The sequence below is a fragment of the Pygocentrus nattereri genome, chromosome 3 (assembly GCF_015220715.1).
Source record: "Pygocentrus nattereri isolate fPygNat1 chromosome 3, fPygNat1.pri, whole genome shotgun sequence".
Taxonomy (NCBI): Eukaryota; Metazoa; Chordata; class Actinopteri; order Characiformes; family Serrasalmidae; genus Pygocentrus; species Pygocentrus nattereri.
The window spans coordinates 5,459,980-5,482,205 of record NC_051213.1 but is presented as its reverse complement, the minus strand read 5'-3'; the positions used below and the strand labels follow the sequence as shown (position 1 = coordinate 5,482,205).

The window sequence follows — 22,226 nt, the reverse complement described above, 5'->3', positions numbered from 1 at the left end:
ACAGTGGTGGTGACAGGAACCAGATGTCTGAAGAGTTTAACCCCCTAAATCTCAGGCTTATTGCATACTAAGCCTTATTATTCCGTAACTACATGGTCATCAGTGCAAACTACTTGAGCTATTTTTAGGCTATAGAAGTGTGTAATCAAATTTTGGGCCTGCCAGTGGGTCCCTGGCCTTTTAAGGGGTTAATGCTTCCAAAAGCTCTCTCACAGGGTGTGGAATATGCTGTCTGATGTCTGAGACATTGTTTTACGATAGTTTTGAGAAGGTTTTGGTCTAAAATCTATTTTTAAAAATGTATGCTCACATTAATTGGATGGGGGATAAAATGTCAATGTGTGTTGTAGTCATGATAACCCCTGGTTCCTATCACCACCACTGTAAAGACATCTGAGTCCATAAGTCTCCAAAAATTGGTGGAATTGCTCTTATTTTTTTTATAGTGTCTAGTTTTGGATAAGTTCGTGGGTCTCCCGGATGAGAACCAGCTGACCCACCAAGCTCTGGACCTGATTGCTGAGAATAAGTTTTGGGCTGGCCTGGTCTTTGTGGACATGCACCCCTGGACCACCAAAATCCCTCCCCATGTCAAGTTCAAGATCCGCATGGACATCGACGCTGTGGAGCGCACCAACAAGATCAAAGACAGGTTAAAGTCCAGGTCTCTCTGTTTGAACGGTGGTGTGCTGGTGCTCATGTTCCTACACACTTAAAAATATGGTTCTTTAATGGTTTCTAAGTAAAGAAATTTGTTCTGTACAGATAGAGTGGTTCTATATAGGTTTGTTGCATTGTGAAAGGGTTCTTCAGACTGCAGAGTGTTGTAGGTGGTACTGTATAGATCCTTTGTGAAAAGGATGTTGTTTTGATGCCAAGACTGTAACAACAGAAGAACACATTTCCAAAAGGTTCTATATAGAACTCTATAGATCTATACAGAAACACTCTAAGAGTGTTTGGGCAAATGAGCAAAGGGTTGTCTGCATCGTGAAAGCGTTCTTCAGATTGATTGAGAATGTACTGTAGATGGTTCAGTACAGAACCTTTTTGAAAAGGGCTCTATGTAGCGCCAAAAAGGTTTCTTCTATTGTTAGAATGTCTTGTGGCTTGTTACAATGGAAGAACCGTGTTTGGTGCTTTATCAAACCCTTTCACCATGCGAAGAACGCCTTCAATGAATTGAGCGTTCATGCTTCTTTAAAGAACCATTTTCTTTACTAAAGAACCCTTGAAGAACTATTTATTTTTAAGTGTGTTTAAGTTTTAGCACCTACACCTCTTAGACTGTACTCATTTGCTGTAACCACTTTCTTGGTTCCTCTGGTTTGCTGTACTTCCACCCACTCCCTCTGTACTGACTGGTCTCTCCATTCGTGGTCAGGTACTGGGATCCTGGTCCTCGAGCCGACCCCATGGATGACCTCCGCTATGTGTGGGGAGGGTTTGCCTATCTGCAGGATATGGTGGAGCAAGCGGTCATAAAGATCCACACGGGGAAAGAATGGCCCCTGGGCGTCTATCTGCAGCAGATGCCTTACCCATGCTATGTGGATGACCTGTAAGTCTTTCTGACCAGTGCAAGTTTCCTTTTTACCTGTTTTGACACACCTGACTCAGCTTGTAGCTTGGTAATTAGCTAGTGAGTTAGATTAGGTTTGTAGGACCAGAGAAAACACTAAATTAACAACAGCGTGGTGTAATTTTTCCTCCCTGAAAGAGTTTTCAGTTTCAGTTTCCATCTATTGTGAATATTAATCAAGTTGGACAATCTAATGAAAACGGTTCTATGTGGGCGGGGGCAAGTGACATCAGCCTCATGATTGGTAAGGGGAATGCTTATGGAAAATTAGGTCCACCCAGTTTACATTGAAAGGAGAGAAATATGGTGAAATATATCATTTTTCGGCCATTGGAACATTATTCAACTTGTTTCCTTAGTATATATTTACTGTTTGGCTTCCAGAACAAGATTACCCTCATTAGAATGAACAGATTTAGCTTCCCTTGGTCTTTAAAAAATCTTTACAGTGTCGTTACATTAGTTATTAGTTATTTAAAAAGGAAAGACAGGATATAGCTGTAGTAACAGTAGTTCTCAGGTTACTTGAGATGGTAAAACGTTGAGCATTTTAACATGAAGTGATTAATTGGCAGTAAACCCAGGATTAATTAAGCCTATAAATCTACTGAACAGTCCAAATGAGGTTGGATAGGCTAAACAGAACACTGGCAAAAATCACATTCAACCTAAGAAGAGAGACTGTAGCATATTTCTAATTATTTTAATTCTATATGCATATGGAGAAAATACTGTTTTAGCTTTAAAGTGTGGCATCATCTCATGTGGTGCAACTGTCTAATAAATCATCCCAACATCATGAGGTTGTGAGTTTGAATCCCAGCAATATCATAACTGCCCATATCTGGATGCCCAAGAGGAGAAGATCCCAGATGGGACTGTATGATAGAAGGAGCGCCAGCTAGTGGGGAAAATTGAGAACAAAACACAAATTCTGTTTTGTTTACCCAACTGAGGTGCGGACCTAGAAACAGCAGCTGGAGAATTTTTGACTCAAATAAGTTGGTGAACTGAGTTAGATCAAGAAAAGCCGTGTAATCTGTTTAATGTAATCTGTTAGTATATCAGTTTAAGTTGAGCTGACCTCGTTTTTAACAGTGTAGGTTAAATTATTGACAAAATCTGTAAAGCCGATCACAGACAGGCCGTGACTGTAAGGTCAAATATTTAACAGACATTCACTTCCTGCATGAGTAACAACTTGAAACAGTCTGATGTTTGTCTACTGAAAACTAGATTAGATAGACAGACAGACAGACAGACAGACAGAAAGAAAGAAAGAAAGAAAGAAAGAAAGAAAGAAAGAAAGTAAGAAAGAAAGAAAGAAAGAAAGAAAAAATAGATATTAGATAGACAGAGAGACAGACAGACAGACAGACAGAAAGAAAGAAAGAAAGAAAGAAAGAAAGAAAGAAACATTAGATAGAGAGACAGAAAGAAAGAAAGAAAGAAAGAAAGAAAGAAAGAAAGAAAGAATAAAGATTAGATAGAGAGACAGACAGAAAGAAAGAAAGAAAGAAAGAAAGAAGAAAGATTAGAGACAGACAGAAAGAAAGAAAGAAAAAGAAAGATTAGATAGAGAGACAGACAGAAAGAAAGAAAGAAAGAAAGATTAGATAGCTAGAGAGACAGACAGAAAGAAAGAAAAAAGAAAGAAAGATTAGATAGATAGACAGACAGAAAGAAAGAAAGAAAGAAAGAAAGAAAGAAAGAAAGAATAAAGATTAGATAGAGAGACAGACAGAAAGAAAGAAAGAAAGAAGAAAGATTAGAGACAGACAGAAAGAAAGAAAGAAAGAAAGAAAGAAAGAAAGAAAGAAAGAAAAAGAAAGATTAGATAGAGAGACAGACAGAAAGAAAGAAAGAAAGAAAGAAAGATTAGATAGATAGAGAGACAGACAGAAAGAAAGAAAGAAAGAAAGAAAGAAAGAAAGAAAGAAAGAAAGAAAAAAGAAAGATTAGATAGAGACAGACAGAAAGAAAGAAAGAAAGAAAGAAAGAAAGAAAGAAAGAACGAATGAACAAGAGAACAGACTTTCCTTCGCTCCTTCTTTCCTTCCTTCTCTTCCTTCCATCCTTCCATCCTTCCCTGCTCGATCAATTGATCCCAAAGGGAAATTGCAGTGTCTTCGTAGAGACATACAGTCTCTCATAACTCACATGCACAATGCAGAAAATAAAGAAGAAGAGCAGAAATGCAGTTTACGTATTCGCACATTTACACTGCCTGTGAGATTCGCTGCATTTTAGAAAAAATACGCTTATCAAATGTTTAGTTCAGGGAAGAATCCATACATTTTCATAAAACGTCCATAAAACCAAGAGCTGCGCGTGCTTCTTTCTTCATGGTCCATTCAGGCTGTGACTCTTGACGTTGTTCTGCTGTCGGTGTTGTTCCTCACGCACTCCCTCTGTGTAATTCAGGTTCATGCTGACGCTGAGCCGCTGTTTCCCCATCTTCATTGTACTGGCGTGGGTGTACTCAGTCTCTATGATGGTGAAGAGCATCGTGCTGGAGAAGGAGATGAGGCTGAAGGAGACCCTGAAGGCCATGGGGGTCACTAACGAGGTTCTCTGGTGCGCCTGGTTCATCGACAGCTTCCTCATGATGACTGCCAGCACCGCCCTTCTCACCGCCATCATCATGGTGAGAGGGCGCAGCTACTGCTGCACAGCGAATCATCTTATATAACACACCACCGCCACGTCAGCGTTACCACAGTGCTGAGAATGACCCACCACCCAAACAGCACCTGCTCTGAGAGGTTCCACAGGGTCCTGACCACTGAAGAACAGGGTAACAGAGTATCAGAGAAACAGATGGACTACAGTCTGTAACTGTAGAAAGTGGACAGTGAGCGCAGAAACAAGGGGGTGGTCATCATGTTAGGCCTGATTGGTGTAGAATATCAGTCTGAAGAACCTCTTCGCCATGCAAAGGGTTCTGTGCCTGTTCACAGTTCTACACAGAACCTTTGAGAAACCATCTTTTTTTGAGTCCATATTCAAGAAGCTTATATACAACATTCTCCGACAATCTCAAGAACCATTTCACCACGCAAAGAACTCATGGTTCCCTTTACTAAAGAGCTACTGAAGAACTCTCTGTTTAAGAGAGTATTCGAGTTTATTAGCATTATAAAAGCCCCAGTGATCTACGTTGTATCCACCAACTATAAATGCAAGTTAACCGTAAATACACAAAAGCAGAAACCATCTATTCTGGCTTTAGTAGTATGTGAAATATACGTGAACACGTGTAACATCCAATAAGTCTACAGCCACATCTCCTTCCAACGGTGAGGCGCTGAACGGCCTGCTTTTGATCTGTTTTGGCTTCAGAACACAACAAAGGTCTTATTTGCAGTCAAAGCGGATTAGATGCTCTTCTACGCTGATTGGTTTACACTGGGGAGCAAGAGCAGTTGATAACACCAACAGGCATGACATGATCTTGCATGCATTCTTCACAGACAACAGCCAAATGAAGTCTCGTGGTCAGTTTAGCAGGGCTGACGTTCAGCAGTCAACACAGTGAAAGCCACTCTGATATCAGTAAACACTTAACACTGTCCCAGAATGCATTAGGAGGTGTGGAAAAACACATTTACTGCTGTTTTCAATCATCCATGAGTTCCCTTTTGGTGTTTACTTATAAGCGCTCATCTGGTTTATTGACTATTTCTGTATCACACTGACCTCTAGTGGCCATCAGTGCGAGTCACACTAGGTGATGCAGTTTAAGAATGCGCACTAGCATTACCGTTTGCTTTCTCTTTGTCTGTTTTTAGGGAGGGAAGGTTCTGAACTACAGCAGTCCCATCATCCTCTTCCTCTTCCTCCTCACTTTCACCACGGCCACCATCATGCAGTGTTTCCTGATGACTGTTTTCTTCAACAAGGCCAACTTGGCGGCGGCCTGCAGCGGGATCCTCTACTTCAGCTTCTACCTGCCCCACCTGGCCTGCTTCACCTGGCAGGACAGCATCACCAAAGACATGAAGATCATGGCAGTACGTCACACTGTTTACATCCAACTGATAACATTCTAAACTGCTTTTGGTAAATGTTCTATTAAAGGGGTTCTGCTTTGGCCTGTGTGTGGCTGTGGCCTGTGTGTTTCCTGGCCTGAGAGAAAAACAGTGCTGTGTTTTAAAAGAAGTGCAATCAAATGGCGTTACTGTTGAGATTTCCTAAGAATATTATTTTTATTTACAATCGGTAAATAATTGTGGAGTGATTTTAATCCAGTATGAATCTGCAGCGCGTGTAGTTTTACAGTCTGACTGTAATAATTGTGGAGTGATTTTAATCCAGTATGAATCTGCAGTGTGTGTAGTTTTACAGTCTGACTGTAATAATTGTGGAGTGATTTTAATCCAGTATGAATCTGCAGTGTGTGTAGTTTTACGGTCTGACTGTAATAATTGTGGAGTGATTTTAATCCAGTATGAATCTGCAGTGTGTAGTTTTACAGTCTGACTGTAATAATTGTGGAGTGATTTTAATCCAGTATGAATATGCAGTGTGTGTAGTTTTACAGTCTGACTGTAATAATTGTGGAGTGATTTTAATCCAGTATGAATATGCAGTGTGTAGTTTTACAGTCTGACTGTAATAATTGTGGAGCGATTTTAATCCAGTATGAATCTGCAGCGTGTGTAGTTTTACAGTCTGACTGTAATAATTGTGGAGTGATTTTAATCCAGTATGAATCTGCAGTGTGTAGTTTTACAGTCTGACTGTAATAATTGTGGAGCGATTTTAATCCAGTATGAATCTGCAGTGTGTAGTTTTACAGTCTGACTGTAATAATTGTCCAGTGATTTTAATCCGGTATGAATCTGCAGTGTGTAGTTTTACAGTCTGACAGTAATAATTGTGGAGTGATTTTAATCCAGTATGAATCTGCAGTGTGTAGTTTTACAGTCTGACTGTAATAATTGTGGAGTGATTTTAATCCAGTATGAATCTGCAGTGTGTAGTTTTACAGTCTGACTGTAATAATTGTGGAGAGATTTTAATCCAGTATGAATCTGCAGTGTGTGTAGATTTACAGTCTGACTGTAATAATTGTGGAGTGATTTTAATCCAGTATGAATCTGCAGTGTGTGTAGTTTTACAGTCTGATGGTAATAATTGTGGAGTGATTTTAATCCAGTATGAATCTGCAGTGTGTGTAGTTTCACAGTCTGACAGTAATAATTGTGGAGCGATTTTAATCCAGTATGAATCTGCAGCGTGTGTAGTTTTACAGTCTGACTGTAATAATTGTGAAGCGATTTTAATCCAGTATGAATCTGCAGTGTGTGTAGATTTACAGTCTGACTGTAATAATTGTGGAGCGATTTTAATCCAGTATGAATCTGCAGTGTGTAGTTTTACAGTCTGACGGTAATAATTGTGGAGCGATTTTAATCCAGTATGAATCTGCAGTGTGTAGTTTTACAGTCTGACTGTAATAATTGTGGAGTGATTTTAATCCAGTATGAATCTGCAGTGTGTAGTTTTACAGTCTGACTGTAATAATTGTGGAGAGATTTTAATCCAGTATGAATCTGCAGTGTGTGTAGATTTACAGTCTGACTGTAATAATTGTGGAGTGATTTTAATCCAGTATGAATCTGCAGTGTGTGTAGTTTTACAGTCTGATGGTAATAATTGTGGAGTGATTTTAATCCAGTATGAATCTGCAGTGTGTGTAGTTTTACAGTCTGACTGTAATAATTGTGGAGTGATTTTAATCCAGTATGAATCTGCAGTGTGTGTAGTTTTACAGTCTGACTGTAATAATTGTGGAGTGATTTTAATCCAGTATGAATCTGCAGTGTGTGTAGTTTTACGGTCTGACTGTAATAATTGTGGAGTGATTTTAATCCAGTATGAATCTGCAGTGTGTAGTTTTACAGTCTGACTGTAATAATTGTGGAGCGATTTTAATCCAGTATGAATCTGCAGTGTGTGTAGTTTTACAGTCTGACTGTAATAATTGTGGAGTGATTTTAATCCAGTATGAATATGCAGTGTGTAGTTTAACAGTCTGACTGTAATAATTGTGGAGCGATTTTAATCCAGTATGAATCTGCAGCGTGTGTAGTTTTACAGTCTGACTGTAATAATTGTGGAGTGATTTTAATCCAGTATGAATCTGCAGTGTGTAGTTTTACAGTCTGACTGTAATAATTGTGGAGCGATTTTAATCCAGTATGAATCTGCAGTGTGTAGTTTTACAGTCTGACTGTAATAATTGTCCAGTGATTTTAATCTGGTATGAATCTGCAGTGTGTAGTTTTACAGTCTGACAGTAATAATTGTGGAGTGATTTTAATCCAGTATGAATCTGCAGTGTGTAGTTTTACAGTCTGACTGTAATAATTGTGGAGTGATTTTAATCCAGTATGAATCTGCAGTGTGTAGTTTTACAGTCTGACTGTAATAATTGTGGAGTGATTTTAATCCAGTATGAATCTGCAGTGTGTGTAGTTTTACAGTCTGACTGTAATAATTGTGGAGTGATTTTAATCCAGTATGAATCTGCAGTGTGTGTAGTTTTACAGTCTGACTGTAATAATTGTGGAGCGATTTTAATCCAGTATGAATCTGCAGTGTGTAGTTTTACAGTCTGACTGTAATAATTGTGGAGCGATTTTAATCCAGTATGAATCTGCAGTGTGTGTAGTTTTACAGTCTGACTGTAATAATTGTGGAGTGATTTTAATCCAGTATGAATCTGCAGTGTGTAGTTTTACAGTCTGACGGTAATAATTGTGGAGCGATTTTAATCTAGTATGAATCTGCAGTGTGTGTAGTTTTACAGTCTGACTGTAATAATTGTGGAGTGATTTTAATCCAGTATGAATCTGCAGTGTGTAGTTTTACAGTCTGACGGTAATAATTGTGGAGTGATTTTAATCCAGTATGAATCTGCAGTGTGTGTAGTTTTACAGTCTGACGGTAATAATTGTGAAGCGATTTTAATCCAGTATGAATCTGCAGTGTGTGTAGTTTTACAGTCTGTAATAATTGTGGAGTGATTTTAATCCAGTATGAATCTGCAGTGTGTGTAGTTTTACAGTCTTACTGTAATAATTGTGGAGTGATTTTAATCCAGTATGAATCTGCAGTGTGTAGTTTTACAGTCTGACAGTAATAATTGTGGAGTGATTTTAATCTAGTATGAATCTGCAGCGTGTAGTTTTACAGTCTGACTGTAATAATTGTGGAGTGATTTTAATCCAGTATGAATCTGCAGTGTTTGTAGTTTTACAGTCTGACTGTAATAATTGTGGAGTGATTTTAATCCAGTATGAATCTGCAGTGTGTGTAGTTTTACAGTCTGACTGTAATAATTGTGGAGTGATTTTAATCCAGTATGAATCTGCAGTGTGTAGTTTTACAGTCTGACTGTAATAATTGTGGAGAGATTTTAATCCAGTATGAATCTGCAGTGTGTGTAGATTTACAGTCTGACTGTAATAATTGTGGAGTGATTTTAATCCAGTATGAATCTGCAGTGTGTGTAGTTTTACAGTCTGATGGTAATAATTGTGGAGTGATTTTAATCCAGTATGAATCTGCAGTGTGTGTAGTTTTACAGTCTGACTGTAATAATTGTGGAGTGATTTTAATCCAGTATGAATCTGCAGTGTGTGTAGTTTTACAGTCTGACTGTAATAATTGTGGAGTGATTTTAATCCAGTATGAATCTGCAGTGTGTGTAGTTTTACGGTCTGACTGTAATAATTGTGGAGTGATTTTAATCCAGTATGAATCTGCAGTGTGTAGTTTTACAGTCTGACTGTAATAATTGTGGAGCGATTTTAATCCAGTATGAATCTGCAGTGTGTGTAGTTTTACAGTCTGACTGTAATAATTGTGGAGTGATTTTAATCCAGTATGAATATGCAGTGTGTAGTTTTACAGTCTGACTGTAATAATTGTGGAGCGATTTTAATCCAGTATGAATCTGCAGCGTGTGTAGTTTTACAGTCTGACTGTAATAATTGTTGAGTGATTTTAATCCAGTATGAATCTGCAGTGTGTAGTTTTACAGTCTGACTGTAATAATTGTGGAGCGATTTTAATCCAGTATGAATCTGCAGTGTGTAGTTTTACAGTCTGACTGTAATAATTGTCCAGTGATTTTAATCTGGTATGAATCTGCAGTGTGTAGTTTTACAGTCTGACAGTAATAATTGTGGAGTGATTTTAATCCAGTATGAATCTGCAGTGTGTAGTTTTACAGTCTGACTGTAATAATTGTGGAGTGATTTTAATCCAGTATGAATCTGCAGTGTGTAGTTTTACAGTCTGACTGTAATAATTGTGGAGTGATTTTAATCCAGTATGAATCTGCAGTGTGTGTAGTTTTACAGTCTGACTGTAATAATTGTGGAGTGATTTTAATCCAGTATGAATCTGCAGTGTGTAGTTTCACAGTCTGACGGTAATAATTGTGGAGTGATTTTAATCCAGTATGAATCTGCAGCGTGTGTAGTTTTACAGTCTGACTGTAATAATTGTGGAGTGATTTTAATCCAGTATGAATCTGCAGTGTGTGTAGTTTTACAGTCTGACTGTAATAATTGTGGAGCGATTTTAATCCAGTATGAATCTGCAGTGTGTAGTTTTACAGTCTGACTGTAATAATTGTGGAGCGATTTTAATCCAGTATGAATCTGCAGTGTGTGTAGTTTCACAGTCTGACAGTAATAATTGTGGAGCGATTTTAATCCAGTATGAATCTGCAGCGTGTGTAGTTTTACAGTCTGACTGTAATAATTGTGGAGTGATTTTAATCCAGTATGAATCTGCAGTGTGTGTAGATTTACAGTCTGATGGTAATAATTGTGGAGCGATTTTAATCCAGTATGAATCTGCAGTGTGTAGTTTTACAGTCTGACGGTAATAATTGTGGAGCGATTTTAATCCAGTATGAATCTGCAGTGTGTAGTTTTACAGTCTGACTGTAATAATTGTGGAGTGATTTTAATCCAGTATGAATCTGCAGTGTGTAGTTTTACAGTCTGACTGTAATAATTGTGGAGAGATTTTAATCCAGTATGAATCTGCAGTGTGTGTAGATTTACAGTCTGACTGTAATAATTGTGGAGTGATTTTAATCCAGTATGAATCTGCAGTGTGTGTAGTTTTACAGTCTGATGGTAATAATTGTGGAGTGATTTTAATCCAGTATGAATCTGCAGTGTGTGTAGTTTTACAGTCTGACTGTAATAATTGTGGAGTGATTTTAATCCAGTATGAATCTGCAGTGTGTGTAGTTTTACAGTCTGACTGTAATAATTGTGGAGTGATTTTAATCCAGTATGAATCTGCAGTGTGTGTAGTTTTACGGTCTGACTGTAATAATTGTGGAGTGATTTTAATCCAGTATGAATCTGCAGTGTGTAGTTTTACAGTCTGACTGTAATAATTGTGGAGCGATTTTAATCCAGTATGAATCTGCATTGTGTGTAGTTTTACAGTCTGACTGTAATAATTGTGGAGTGATTTTAATCCAGTATGAATATGCAGTGTGTAGTTTTACAGTCTGACTGTAATAATTGTGGAGCGATTTTAATCCAGTATGAATCTGCAGCGTGTGTAGTTTTACAGTCTGACTGTAATAATTGTGGAGTGATTTTAATCCAGTATGAATCTGCAGTGTGTAGTTTTACAGTCTGACTGTAATAATTGTGGAGCGATTTTAATCCAGTATGAATCTGCAGTGTGTAGTTTTACAGTCTGACTGTAATAATTGTCCAGTGATTTTAATCTGGTATGAATCTGCAGTGTGTAGTTTTACAGTCTGACAGTAATAATTGTGGAGTGATTTTAATCCAGTATGAATCTGCAGTGTGTAGTTTTACAGTCTGACTGTAATAATTGTGGAGTGATTTTAATCCAGTATGAATCTGCAGTGTGTAGTTTTACAGTCTGACTGTAATAATTGTGGAGTGATTTTAATCCAGTATGAATCTGCAGTGTGTGTAGTTTTACAGTCTGACTGTAATAATTGTGGAGTGATTTTAATCCAGTATGAATCTGCAGTGTGTGTAGTTTTACAGTCTGACTGTAATAATTGTGGAGCGATTTTAATCCAGTATGAATCTGCAGTGTGTAGTTTTACAGTCTGACTGTAATAATTGTGGAGCGATTTTAATCCAGTATGAATCTGCAGTGTGTGTAGTTTTACAGTCTGACTGTAATAATTGTGGAGTGATTTTAATCCAGTATGAATCTGCAGTGTGTAGTTTTACAGTCTGACGGTAATAATTGTGGAGCGATTTTAATCTAGTATGAATCTGCAGTGTGTGTAGTTTTACAGTCTGACTGTAATAATTGTGGAGTGATTTTAATCCAGTATGAATCTGCAGTGTGTAGTTTTACAGTCTGACGGTAATAATTGTGGAGTGATTTTAATCCAGTATGAATCTGCAGTGTGTGTAGTTTTACAGTCTGACGGTAATAATTGTGAAGCGATTTTAATCCAGTATGAATCTGCAGTGTGTGTAGTTTTACAGTCTGTAATAATTGTGGAGTGATTTTAATCCAGTATGAATCTGCAGTGTGTGTAGTTTTACAGTCTTACTGTAATAATTGTGGAGTGATTTTAATCCAGTATGAATCTGCAGTGTGTAGTTTTACAGTCTGACAGTAATAATTGTGGAGTGATTTTAATCTAGTATGAATCTGCAGCGTGTAGTTTTACAGTCTGACTGTAATAATTGTGGAGTGATTTTAATCCAGTATGAATCTGCAGTGTTTGTAGTTTTACAGTCTGACTGTAATAATTGTGGAGTGATTTTAATCCAGTATGAATCTGCAGTGTGTGTAGTTTTACAGTCTGACTGTAATAATTGTGGAGTGATTTTAATCCAGTATGAATCTGCAGTGTGTAGTTTTACAGTCTGACTGTAATAATTGTGGAGTGATTTTAATCCAGTATGAATCTGCAGTGTGTGTAGTTTTACAGTCTGACTGTAATAATTGTGGAGTGATTTTAATCCAGTATGAATCTGCAGTGTGTGTAGTTTTACGGTCTGACTGTAATAATTGTGGAGTGATTTTAATCCAGTATGAATCTGCAGTGTGTAGTTTTACAGTCTGACTGTAATAATTGTGGAGCGAATTTAATCCAGTATGAATCTGCAGTGTGTGTAGTTTTACAGTCTGACTGTAATAATTGTGGAGTGATTTTAATCCAGTATGAATCTGCAGTGTGTGTAGTTTTACAGTCTGACTGTAATAATTGTGGAGTGATTTTAATCCAGTATGAATCTGCAGTGTGTGTAGTTTTACAGTCTGACTGTAATAATTGTGGAGTGATTTTAATCCAGTATGAATCTGCAGTGTGTGTAGTTTTACGGTCTGACTGTAATAATTGTGGAGTGATTTTAATCCAGTATGAATCTGCAGTGTGTAGTTTTACAGTCTGACTGTAATAATTGTGGAGCGAATTTAATCCAGTATGAATCTGCAGTGTGTGTAGTTTTACAGTCTGACTGTAATAATTGTGGAGTGATTTTAATCCAGTATGAATATGCAGTGTGTAGTTTTACAGTCTGACTGTAATAATTGTGGAGCGATTTTAATCCAGTATGAATCTGCAGCGTGTGTAGTTTTACAGTCTGACTGTAATAATTGTGGAGTGATTTTAATCCAGTATGAATCTGCAGTGTGTAGTTTTACAGTCTGACTGTAATAATTGTGGAGCGATTTTAATCCAGTATGAATCTGCAGTGTGTAGTTTTACAGTCTGACTGTAATAATTGTCCAGTGATTTTAATCTGGTATGAATCTGCAGTGTGTAGTTTTACAGTCTGACAGTAATAATTGTGGAGTGATTTTAATCCAGTATGAATCTGCAGTGTGTAGTTTTACAGTCTGACTGTAATAATTGTGGAGTGATTTTAATCCAGTATGAATCTGCAGTGTGTAGTTTTACAGTCTGACTGTAATAATTGTGGAGTGATTTTAATCCAGTATGAATCTGCAGTGTGTGTAGTTTTACAGTCTGACTGTAATAATTGTGGAGTGATTTTAATCCAGTATGAATCTGCAGTGTGTAGTTTCACAGTCTGACGGTAATAATTGTGGAGTGATTTTAATCCAGTATGAATCTGCAGCGTGTGTAGTTTTACAGTCTGACTGTAATAATTGTGGAGTGATTTTAATCCAGTATGAATCTGCAGTGTGTGTAGTTTTACAGTCTGACTGTAATAATTGTGGAGCGATTTTAATCCAGTATGAATCTGCAGTGTGTAGTTTTACAGTCTGACTGTAATAATTGTGGAGCGATTTTAATCCAGTATGAATCTGCAGTGTGTGTAGTTTTACAGTCTGACTGTAATAATTGTGGAGTGATTTTAATCCAGTATGAATCTGCAGTGTGTAGTTTTACAGTCTGACGGTAATAATTGTGGAGCGATTTTAATCTAGTATGAATCTGCAGTGTGTGTAGTTTTACAGTCTGACTGTAATAATTGTGGAGTGATTTTAATCCAGTATGAATCTGCAGTGTGTAGTTTTACAGTCTGACGGTAATAATTGTGGAGTGATTTTAATCCAGTATGAATCTGCAGTGTGTAGTTTTACAGTCTGACTGTAATAATTGTGGAGCGATTTGAATCCAGTATGAATCTGCAGTGTGTGTAGTTTTACAGTCTGACGGTAATAATTGTGAAGCGATTTTAATCCAGTATGAATCTGCAGTGTGTGTAGTTTTACAGTCTGACTGTAATAATTGTGGAGTGATTTTAATCCAGTATGAATCTGCAGTGTGTGTAGTTTTACAGTCTTACTGTAATAATTGTGGAGTGATTTTAATCCAGTATGAATCTGCAGTGTGTAGTTTTACAGTCTGACAGTAATAATTGTGGAGTGATTTTAATCTAGTATGAATCTGCAGCGTGTAGTTTTACAGTCTGACTGTAATAATTGTGGAGTGATTTTAATCCAGTATGAATCTGCAGTGTTTGTAGTTTTACAGTCTGACTGTAATAATTGTGGAGTGATTTTAATCCAGTATGAATCTGCAGTGTGTGTAGTTTTACAGTCTGACTGTAATAATTGTGGAGTGATTTTAATCCAGTATGAATCTGCAGTGTGTGTAGTTTTACAGTCTGACTGTAATAATTGTGGAGTGATTTTAATCCAGTATGAATCTGCAGTGTGTGTAGTTTTACAGTCTGACTGTAATAATTGTGGAGTGATTTTAATCCAGTATGAATCTGCAGCGTGGAGTTTTACAGTCTGACAGTAATAATTGTGGAGTGATTTTAATCCAGTATGAATCTGCAGTGTGTAGTTTTACAGTCTGATGGTAATAATTGTGGAGTGATTTTAATCCAGTATGAATCTGCAGTGTGTGTAGTTTTACAGTCTGACGGTAATAATTGTGGAGTGATTTTAATCCAGTATGAATCTGCAGCGTGTAGATTTACAGTCTGACTGTAATAATTGTGGAGTGATTTTAATCCAGTATGAATCTGCAGCGTGTAGATTTACAGTCTGACTGTAATAATTGTGGAGTGATTTTAATCCAGTATGAATCTGCAGTGTGTAGTTTTACAGTCTGATGGTAATAATTGTGGAGTGATTTTAATCCAGTATGAATCTGCAGTGTGTGTAGTTTTACAGTCTGACGGTAATAATTGTGGAGTGATTTTAATCCAGTATGAATCTGCAGCGTGTAGATTTACAGTCTGACTGTAATAATTGTGGAGTGATTTTAATCCAGTATGAATCTGCAGCGTGTAGATTTACAGTCTGACTGTAATAATTGTGGAGTGATTTTAATCCAGTATGAATCTGCAGTGTGTGTAGTTTTACAGTCTGACTGTAATAATTGTGGAGTGATTTTAATCCAGTATGAATCTGCAGTGTGTAGTTTTACAGTCTGACTGTAATAATTGTGGAGTGATTCTAATCCAGTATGAATCTGCAGTGTGTAGTTTTACAGTCTGACTGTAATAATTGTGGAGTGATTTTAATCCAGTATGAATCTGCAGTGTGTGTAGTTTTACAGTCTGACTGTAATAATTGTGGAGTGATTTTAATCCAGTATGAATCTGCAGTGTGTGTAGATTTACGGTCTGACTGTAATAATTGTGGAGTGATTTTAATCCAGTATGAATCTGCAGTGTGTAGTTTTACAGTCTGACGGTAATAATTGTGGAGTGATTTTAATCCAGTATGAATCTGCAGTGTGTGTAGTTTTACAGTCTGACTGTAATAATTGTGGAGTGATTTTAATCCAGTATGAATCTGCAGCATGTAGTTTTACAGTCTGACTGTAATAATTGTGGAGTGATTTTAATCCAGTATGAATCTGCAGTGTGTGTAGTTTTACAGTCTGACTGTAATAATTGTGGAGTGATTTTAATCCAGTATGAATCTGCAGTGTGTAGTTTTACAGTCTGACGGTAATAATTGTGGAGCGATTTTAATCTAGTATGAATCTGCAGTGTGTGTAGTTTTACAGTCTGACTGTAATAATTGTGGAGTGATTTTAATCCAGTATGAATCTGCAGTGTGTAGTTTTACAGTCTGACGGTAATAATTGTGGAGCGATTTTAATCCAGTATGAATCTGCAGTGTGTGTAGTTTTACAGTCTGACTGTAATAATTGTGGAGCGATTTTAATCCAGTATGAATCTGCAGTGTGTGTAGTTTTACAGTCTTACTGTAATAATTGTGGAGTGATTTTAATCCAGTATGAATCTGCAGTGTGTAGTTTTACAGTCTGACAGTAATAATTGTGGAGTGATTTTAATCTAGTATGAATCTGCAGCGTGTAGTTTTACAGTCTGACTGTAATAATTGTGGAGTGATTTTAATCCAGTATGAATCTGCAGTGTGTAGTTTTACAGTCTGACTGTAATAATTGTGGAGTCATTTTAATCCAGTATGAATCTGCAGTGTGTGTAGATTTACAGTCTGACTGTAATAATTGTGGAGTGATTTTAATCCAGTATGAATCTGCAGTGTGTGTAGTTTTACAGTCTGACTGTAATAATTGTGGAGTGATTTTAATCCAGTATGAATCTGCAGTGTGTGTAGTTTTACAGTCTGACTGTAATAATTGTGGAGTGATTTTAATCCAGTATGAATCTGCAGTGTGTGTAGTTTTACAGTCTGACTGTAATAATTGTGGAGTGATTTTAATCCAGTATGAATCTGCAGCGTGGAGTTTTACAGTCTGACAGTAATAATTGTGGAGTGATTTTAATCCAGTATGAATCTGCAGTGTGTAGTTTTACAGTCTGACGGTAATAATTGTGGAGTGATTTTAATCCAGTATGAATCTGCAGTGTGTGTAGTTTTACAGTCTGACGGTAATAATTGTGGAGTGATTTTAATCCAGTATGAATCTGCAGCGTGTAGATTTACAGTCTGACTGTAATAATTGTGGAGTGATTTTAATCCAGTATGAATCTGCAGCGTGTAGATTTACAGTCTGACTGTAATAATTGTGGAGTGATTTTAATCCAGTATGAATCTGCAGTGTGTAGTTTTACAGTCTGATGGTAATAATTGTGGAGTGATTTTAATCCAGTATGAATCTGCAGTGTGTGTAGTTTTACAGTCTGACGGTAATAATTGTGGAGTGATTTTAATCCAGTATGAATCTGCAGCGTGTAGATTTACAGTCTGACTGTAATAATTGTGGAGTGATTTTAATCCAGTATGAATCTGCAGCGTGTAGATTTACAGTCTGACTGTAATAATTGTGGAGTGATTTTAATCCAGTATGAATCTGCAGTGTGTGTAGTTTTACAGTCTGACTGTAATAATTGTGGAGTGATTTTAATCCAGTATGAATCTGCAGTGTGTGTAGTTTTACAGTCTGACTGTAATAATTGTGGAGTGATTTTAATCCAGTATGAATCTGCAGTGTGTAGTTTTACAGTCTGACGGTAATAATTGTGGAGCGATTTTAATCCAGTATGAATCTGCAGTGTGTGTAGTTTTACAGTCTGACTGTAATAATTGTGGAGCGATTTTAAACCAGTATGAATCTGCAGTGTGTGTAGTTTTACAGTCTTACTGTAATAATTGTGGAGTGATTTTAATCCAGTATGAATCTGCAGTGTGTAGTTTTACAGTCTGACAGTAATAATTGTGGAGTGATTTTAATCTAGTATGAATCTGCAGCGTGTAGTTTTACAGTCTGACTGTAATAATTGTGGAGTGATTTTAATCCAGTATGAATCTGCAGTGTGTAGTTTTACAGTCTGACTGTAATAATTGTGGAGTGATTTTAATCCAGTATGAATCTGCAGTGTTTGTAGTTTTACAGTCTGACTGTAATAATTGTGGAGTGATTTTAATCCAGTATGAATCTGCAGTGTGTGTAGTTTTACAGTCTGACTGTAATAATTGTGGAGTGATTTTAATCCAGTATGAATCTGCAGTGTGTGTAGTTTTACAGTCTGACTGTAATAATTGTGGAGTGATTTTAATCCAGTATGAATCTGCAGTGTGTGTAGTTTTACAGTCTGACTGTAATAATTGTGGAGTGATTTTAATCCAGTATGAATCTGCAGTGTGTAGTTTTACAGTCTGACGGTAATAATTGTGGAGTGATTTTAATCCAGTATGAATCTGCAGTGTGTGTAGTTTTACAGTCTGACGGTAATAATTGTGGAGTGATTTTAATCCAGTATGAATCTGCAGCGTGTAGTTTTACAGTCTGACTGTAATAATTGTGGAGTGATTTTAATCCAGTATGAATCTGCAGCGTGTAGATTTACAGTCTGACTGTAATAATTGTGGAGTGATTTTAATCCAGTATGAATCTGCAGTGTGTAGTTTTACAGTCTGATGGTAATAATTGTGGAGTGATTTTAATCCAGTATGAATCTGCAGTGTGTGTAGTTTTACAGTCTGACTGTAATAATTGTGGAGTGATTTTAATCCAGTATGAATCTGCAGCGTGTAGATTTACAGTCTGACTGTAATAATTGTGGAGTGATTTTAATCCAGTATGAATCTGCAGCGTGTAGATTTACAGTCTGACTGTAATAATTGTGGAGTGATTTTAATCCAGTATGAATCTGCAGTGTGTGTAGTTTTACAGTCTGACTGTAATAATTGTGGAGTGATTTTAATCCAGTATGAATCTGCAGTGTGTAGTTTTACAGTCTGACTGTAATAATTGTGGAGTGATTCTAATCCAGTATGAATCTGCAGTGTGTAGTTTTACAGTCTGACTGTAATAATTGTGGAGTGATTTTAATCCAGTATGAATCTGCAGTGTGTAGTTTTATAGTCTGACTGTAATAATTGTGGAGTGATTTTAATCCAGTATGAATCTGCAGTGTGTAGTTTTACAGTCTGACTGTAATACTTGTGGAGTGATTTTAATCCAGTATGAATCTGCAGTGTGTAGTTTTACAGTCTGACTGTAATAATTGTGGAGTGGTTTTAATCCAGTATGAATCTGCAGTGTGTGTAGATTTACGGTCTGACTGTAATAATTGTGGAGTGATTTTAATCCAGTATGAATCTGCAGTGTGTAGTTTTACAGTCTGACGGTAATAATTGTGGAGTGATTTTAATCCAGTATGAATCTGCAGTGTGTAGTTTTACAGTCTGACTGTAATAATTGTGGAGTGATTTTAATCCAGTATGAATCTGCAGCGTGTAGTTTTACAGTCTGACTGTAATAATTGTGGAGTGATTTTAATCCAGTATGAATCTGCAGTGTGTAGTTTTACAGTCTGATGGTAATAATTGTGGAGTGATTTTAATCCAGTATGAATCTGCAGTGTGTGTAGTTTTACAGTCTGACGGTAATAATTGTGGAGTGATTTTAATCCAGTATGAATCTGCAGCGTGTAGATTTACAGTCTGACTGTAATAATTGTGGAGTGATTTTAATCCAGTATGAATCTGCAGCGTGTAGATTTACAGTCTGACTGTAATAATTGTGGAGTGATTTTAATCCAGTATGAATCTGCAGCGTGTAGATTTACAGTCTGACTGTAATAATTGTGGAGTGATTCTAATCCAGTATGAATCTGCAGTGTGTAGTTTTACAGTCTGACTGTAATACTTGTGGAGTGATTTTAATCCAGTATGAATCTGCAGTGTGTGTAGTTTTACAGTCTGACTGTAATAATTGTGGAGTGATTTTAATCCAGTATGAATCTGCAGTGTGTGTAGATTTACGGTCTGACTGTAATAATTGTGGAGTGATTTTAATCCAGTATGAATCTGCAGTGTGTAGTTTTACAGTCTGACGGTAATAATTGTGGAGTGATTTTAATCCAGTATGAATCTGCAGCGTGTAGTTTTACAGTCTGACTGTAATAATTGTGGAGTGATTTTAATCCAGTATGAATCTGCAGTGTGTAGTTTTACAGTCTGACGGTAATAATTGTGGAGTGATTTTAATCCAGTATGAATCTGCAGTGTGTAGTTTTACAGTCTGACTGTAATAATTGTGGAGTGATTTTAATCCAGTATGAATCTGCAGTGTGTAGTTTTACAGTCTGACTGTAATAATTGTGGAGTGATTTTAATCCAGTATGAATCTGCAGTGTGTAGTTTTACAGTCTGACGGTAATAATTGTGGAGTGATTTTAATCCAGTATGAATCTGCAGTGTGTAGTTTTACAGTCTGACTGTAATAATTGTGGAGTGATTTTAATCCAGTATGAATCTGCAGTGTGTAGTTTTACTATCTGTTCACAGTGGCTGTTTATATCCATGTTTATATCCACCATCGACGTCACTGTGGCTCCACATCAGTATGCGTACCGGAGAAACCGATCCACAGAGGATGCCACCTCTTCTGTGGTCCACACTGCCCTCTCCCACCTGGAGAATAAGGCCTCTTACATCCGGATGCTCTTTGTGGACTTCACATCTGCCTTTAACACGATGATTCTCCAGACCCTGGCTTACAAACTCCACACACTTGGACTGAGCACCTCTCTCTGTAACTGGGTCCTGGACTTCCTGGCTAACAGGCCGCAATCTATGAGGATCCACAACATCTCCTCCTCCACCATCATCCTCAGCACCGGCTTCCCTCAGGGCTGTGTGCTGAGCCCCCTCCTGTTTACACTGCTCAGCCGTCCATCCAGGCTCTCATATTGTAAAGGCAGGAGGTTGCGGAGCACTGAGAGTAAAATAACCAGACTGTGGAACAGGTTCTTCCCTGAAGCTGTAAGACTCTCAAATTCCAACTGAACAATCACTGCAACGGCACTTCATGTCCACTTATTTATTGCTGCTGTACTGAATCAGTGCCTTTACTATAATCACCCCTCCACCTGTCACTTTATACATTACCAGTATTAAGATGTACACCTGCTACCTCATACTCATACTGCTGCGGTCATGCCGTTATCTGTCCTCCCCTTTATGCACCTTCTATTTATTGTTTATTGTTTGTCACTTGGGGAGGTAACTGGACCGTGAGTACAATGTTTCGTCCACCTCGTGTACCACATGTGATGTGAATGACAATAAAGCCCTATCTTATCTCTTATCTCTTATCTCTTATATGTGATTTTGTTTGTCAGAGCCTGATCTCCCAGGTGGCGTTTGGTTTTGGGACTGAATACCTGTCCCGCTATGAAGAGCAGGGCCTGGGGCTGCAGTGGGACAATATCCACACCAGTCCACTAGAAGGAGATGAGTTTTCCTTCCACACCTCCATCATCATGATGCTCCTGGACACTGTGCTCTACGCTGTTCTTGCCTGGTACCTCGATAGTGTGTTCCCAGGTACAGGATCAGCTACAGTACTAGGGGAGGGAATCCAAGGGCATCTCATATGATATCACAATACATTGTCTGCGATGATGATGATGATGATATCACAATTTCTCAATCCTGTGATACTCAATATATTGCCAGACAGTCAATACATCACAATATCTGTGTAATTGAAGAAAATAAAACACTCCTAAATACACTCTGAGAAATAAAGGTACTGGGGCAGTGCCCCTCTTGTCACTGGGGTGGGACCCTCAGTACCTTCAGTCAGGGAACATAACTGAACCATAATCCACTGAAATGATCTGTTCTAAGCTGGACTGACTCCACACACCCCGCCTCGCCTCGCCTCCAGGATTTTACTCTACTGCTCTGTTTTAAAACATTCGGTTATGAAAAGATACAAATACCAACTTTTCACCTGGAAGAACTGATTTAAGCTTCACAACCAGACCTTAAAACCGCTGCTAGAGCTTTGAGGGAATTTACACTGTTTGTGCCTTGATGGAAAAAAAAAACTACACAGAACCTTTATTTTTACCAGTTTACCAGTTTAAAAGTTTTAAAAGTAAATATTAGCCTTTTTAATTGAATATTTTTGTCTATATTTTATATTTTGGTGCACTGTCCCTTTAAGAAGCATGCTACAAATTATACATATGCTCACCACATTTTAGAAGCATGTTGTATATATAAAGGTAGTGTATATTAAACAGCGTAAAATACACATTGTGTCATATTTCTAGTAGCAGTATGTTGATGTTTGGTTCCTCTGTGTGTGTTTCAGGGCAGTATGGCATTGGCAGACCTTTTTATTTCCCTATCCAGCCGTCCTATTGGCTGAACCTCACTGCTCCTCCAAAACCAGGTGAGTGAGTGCCTTCTTACAGAAAGGGTGTGTGTGCGTGTG

The 22,226-nt window shown here is 37.5% G+C and overlaps 1 protein-coding gene across 5 annotated transcripts in view; it reads left to right on the top strand.

The window, feature by feature from the left end:
• abca4a (ATP-binding cassette, sub-family A (ABC1), member 4a) overlaps window positions 1-22,226 on the top strand; it is a 131,644-nt gene that overhangs the window by 49,706 nt on the left and 59,712 nt on the right. For all 5 annotated transcript variants that reach the window (XM_037536760.1, XM_037536759.1, XM_037536758.1 and 2 more), the window contains 6 exons: window positions 447-652; window positions 1,385-1,561; window positions 4,007-4,229; window positions 5,374-5,595; window positions 21,121-21,325; window positions 22,104-22,184. In XM_037536760.1, coding sequence (XP_037392657.1) covers window positions 447-652; window positions 1,385-1,561; window positions 4,007-4,229; window positions 5,374-5,595; window positions 21,121-21,325; window positions 22,104-22,184 — 1,114 coding nt within the window. The remainder of the gene's footprint in view (window positions 1-446; window positions 653-1,384; window positions 1,562-4,006; window positions 4,230-5,373; window positions 5,596-21,120; window positions 21,326-22,103; window positions 22,185-22,226) is intronic.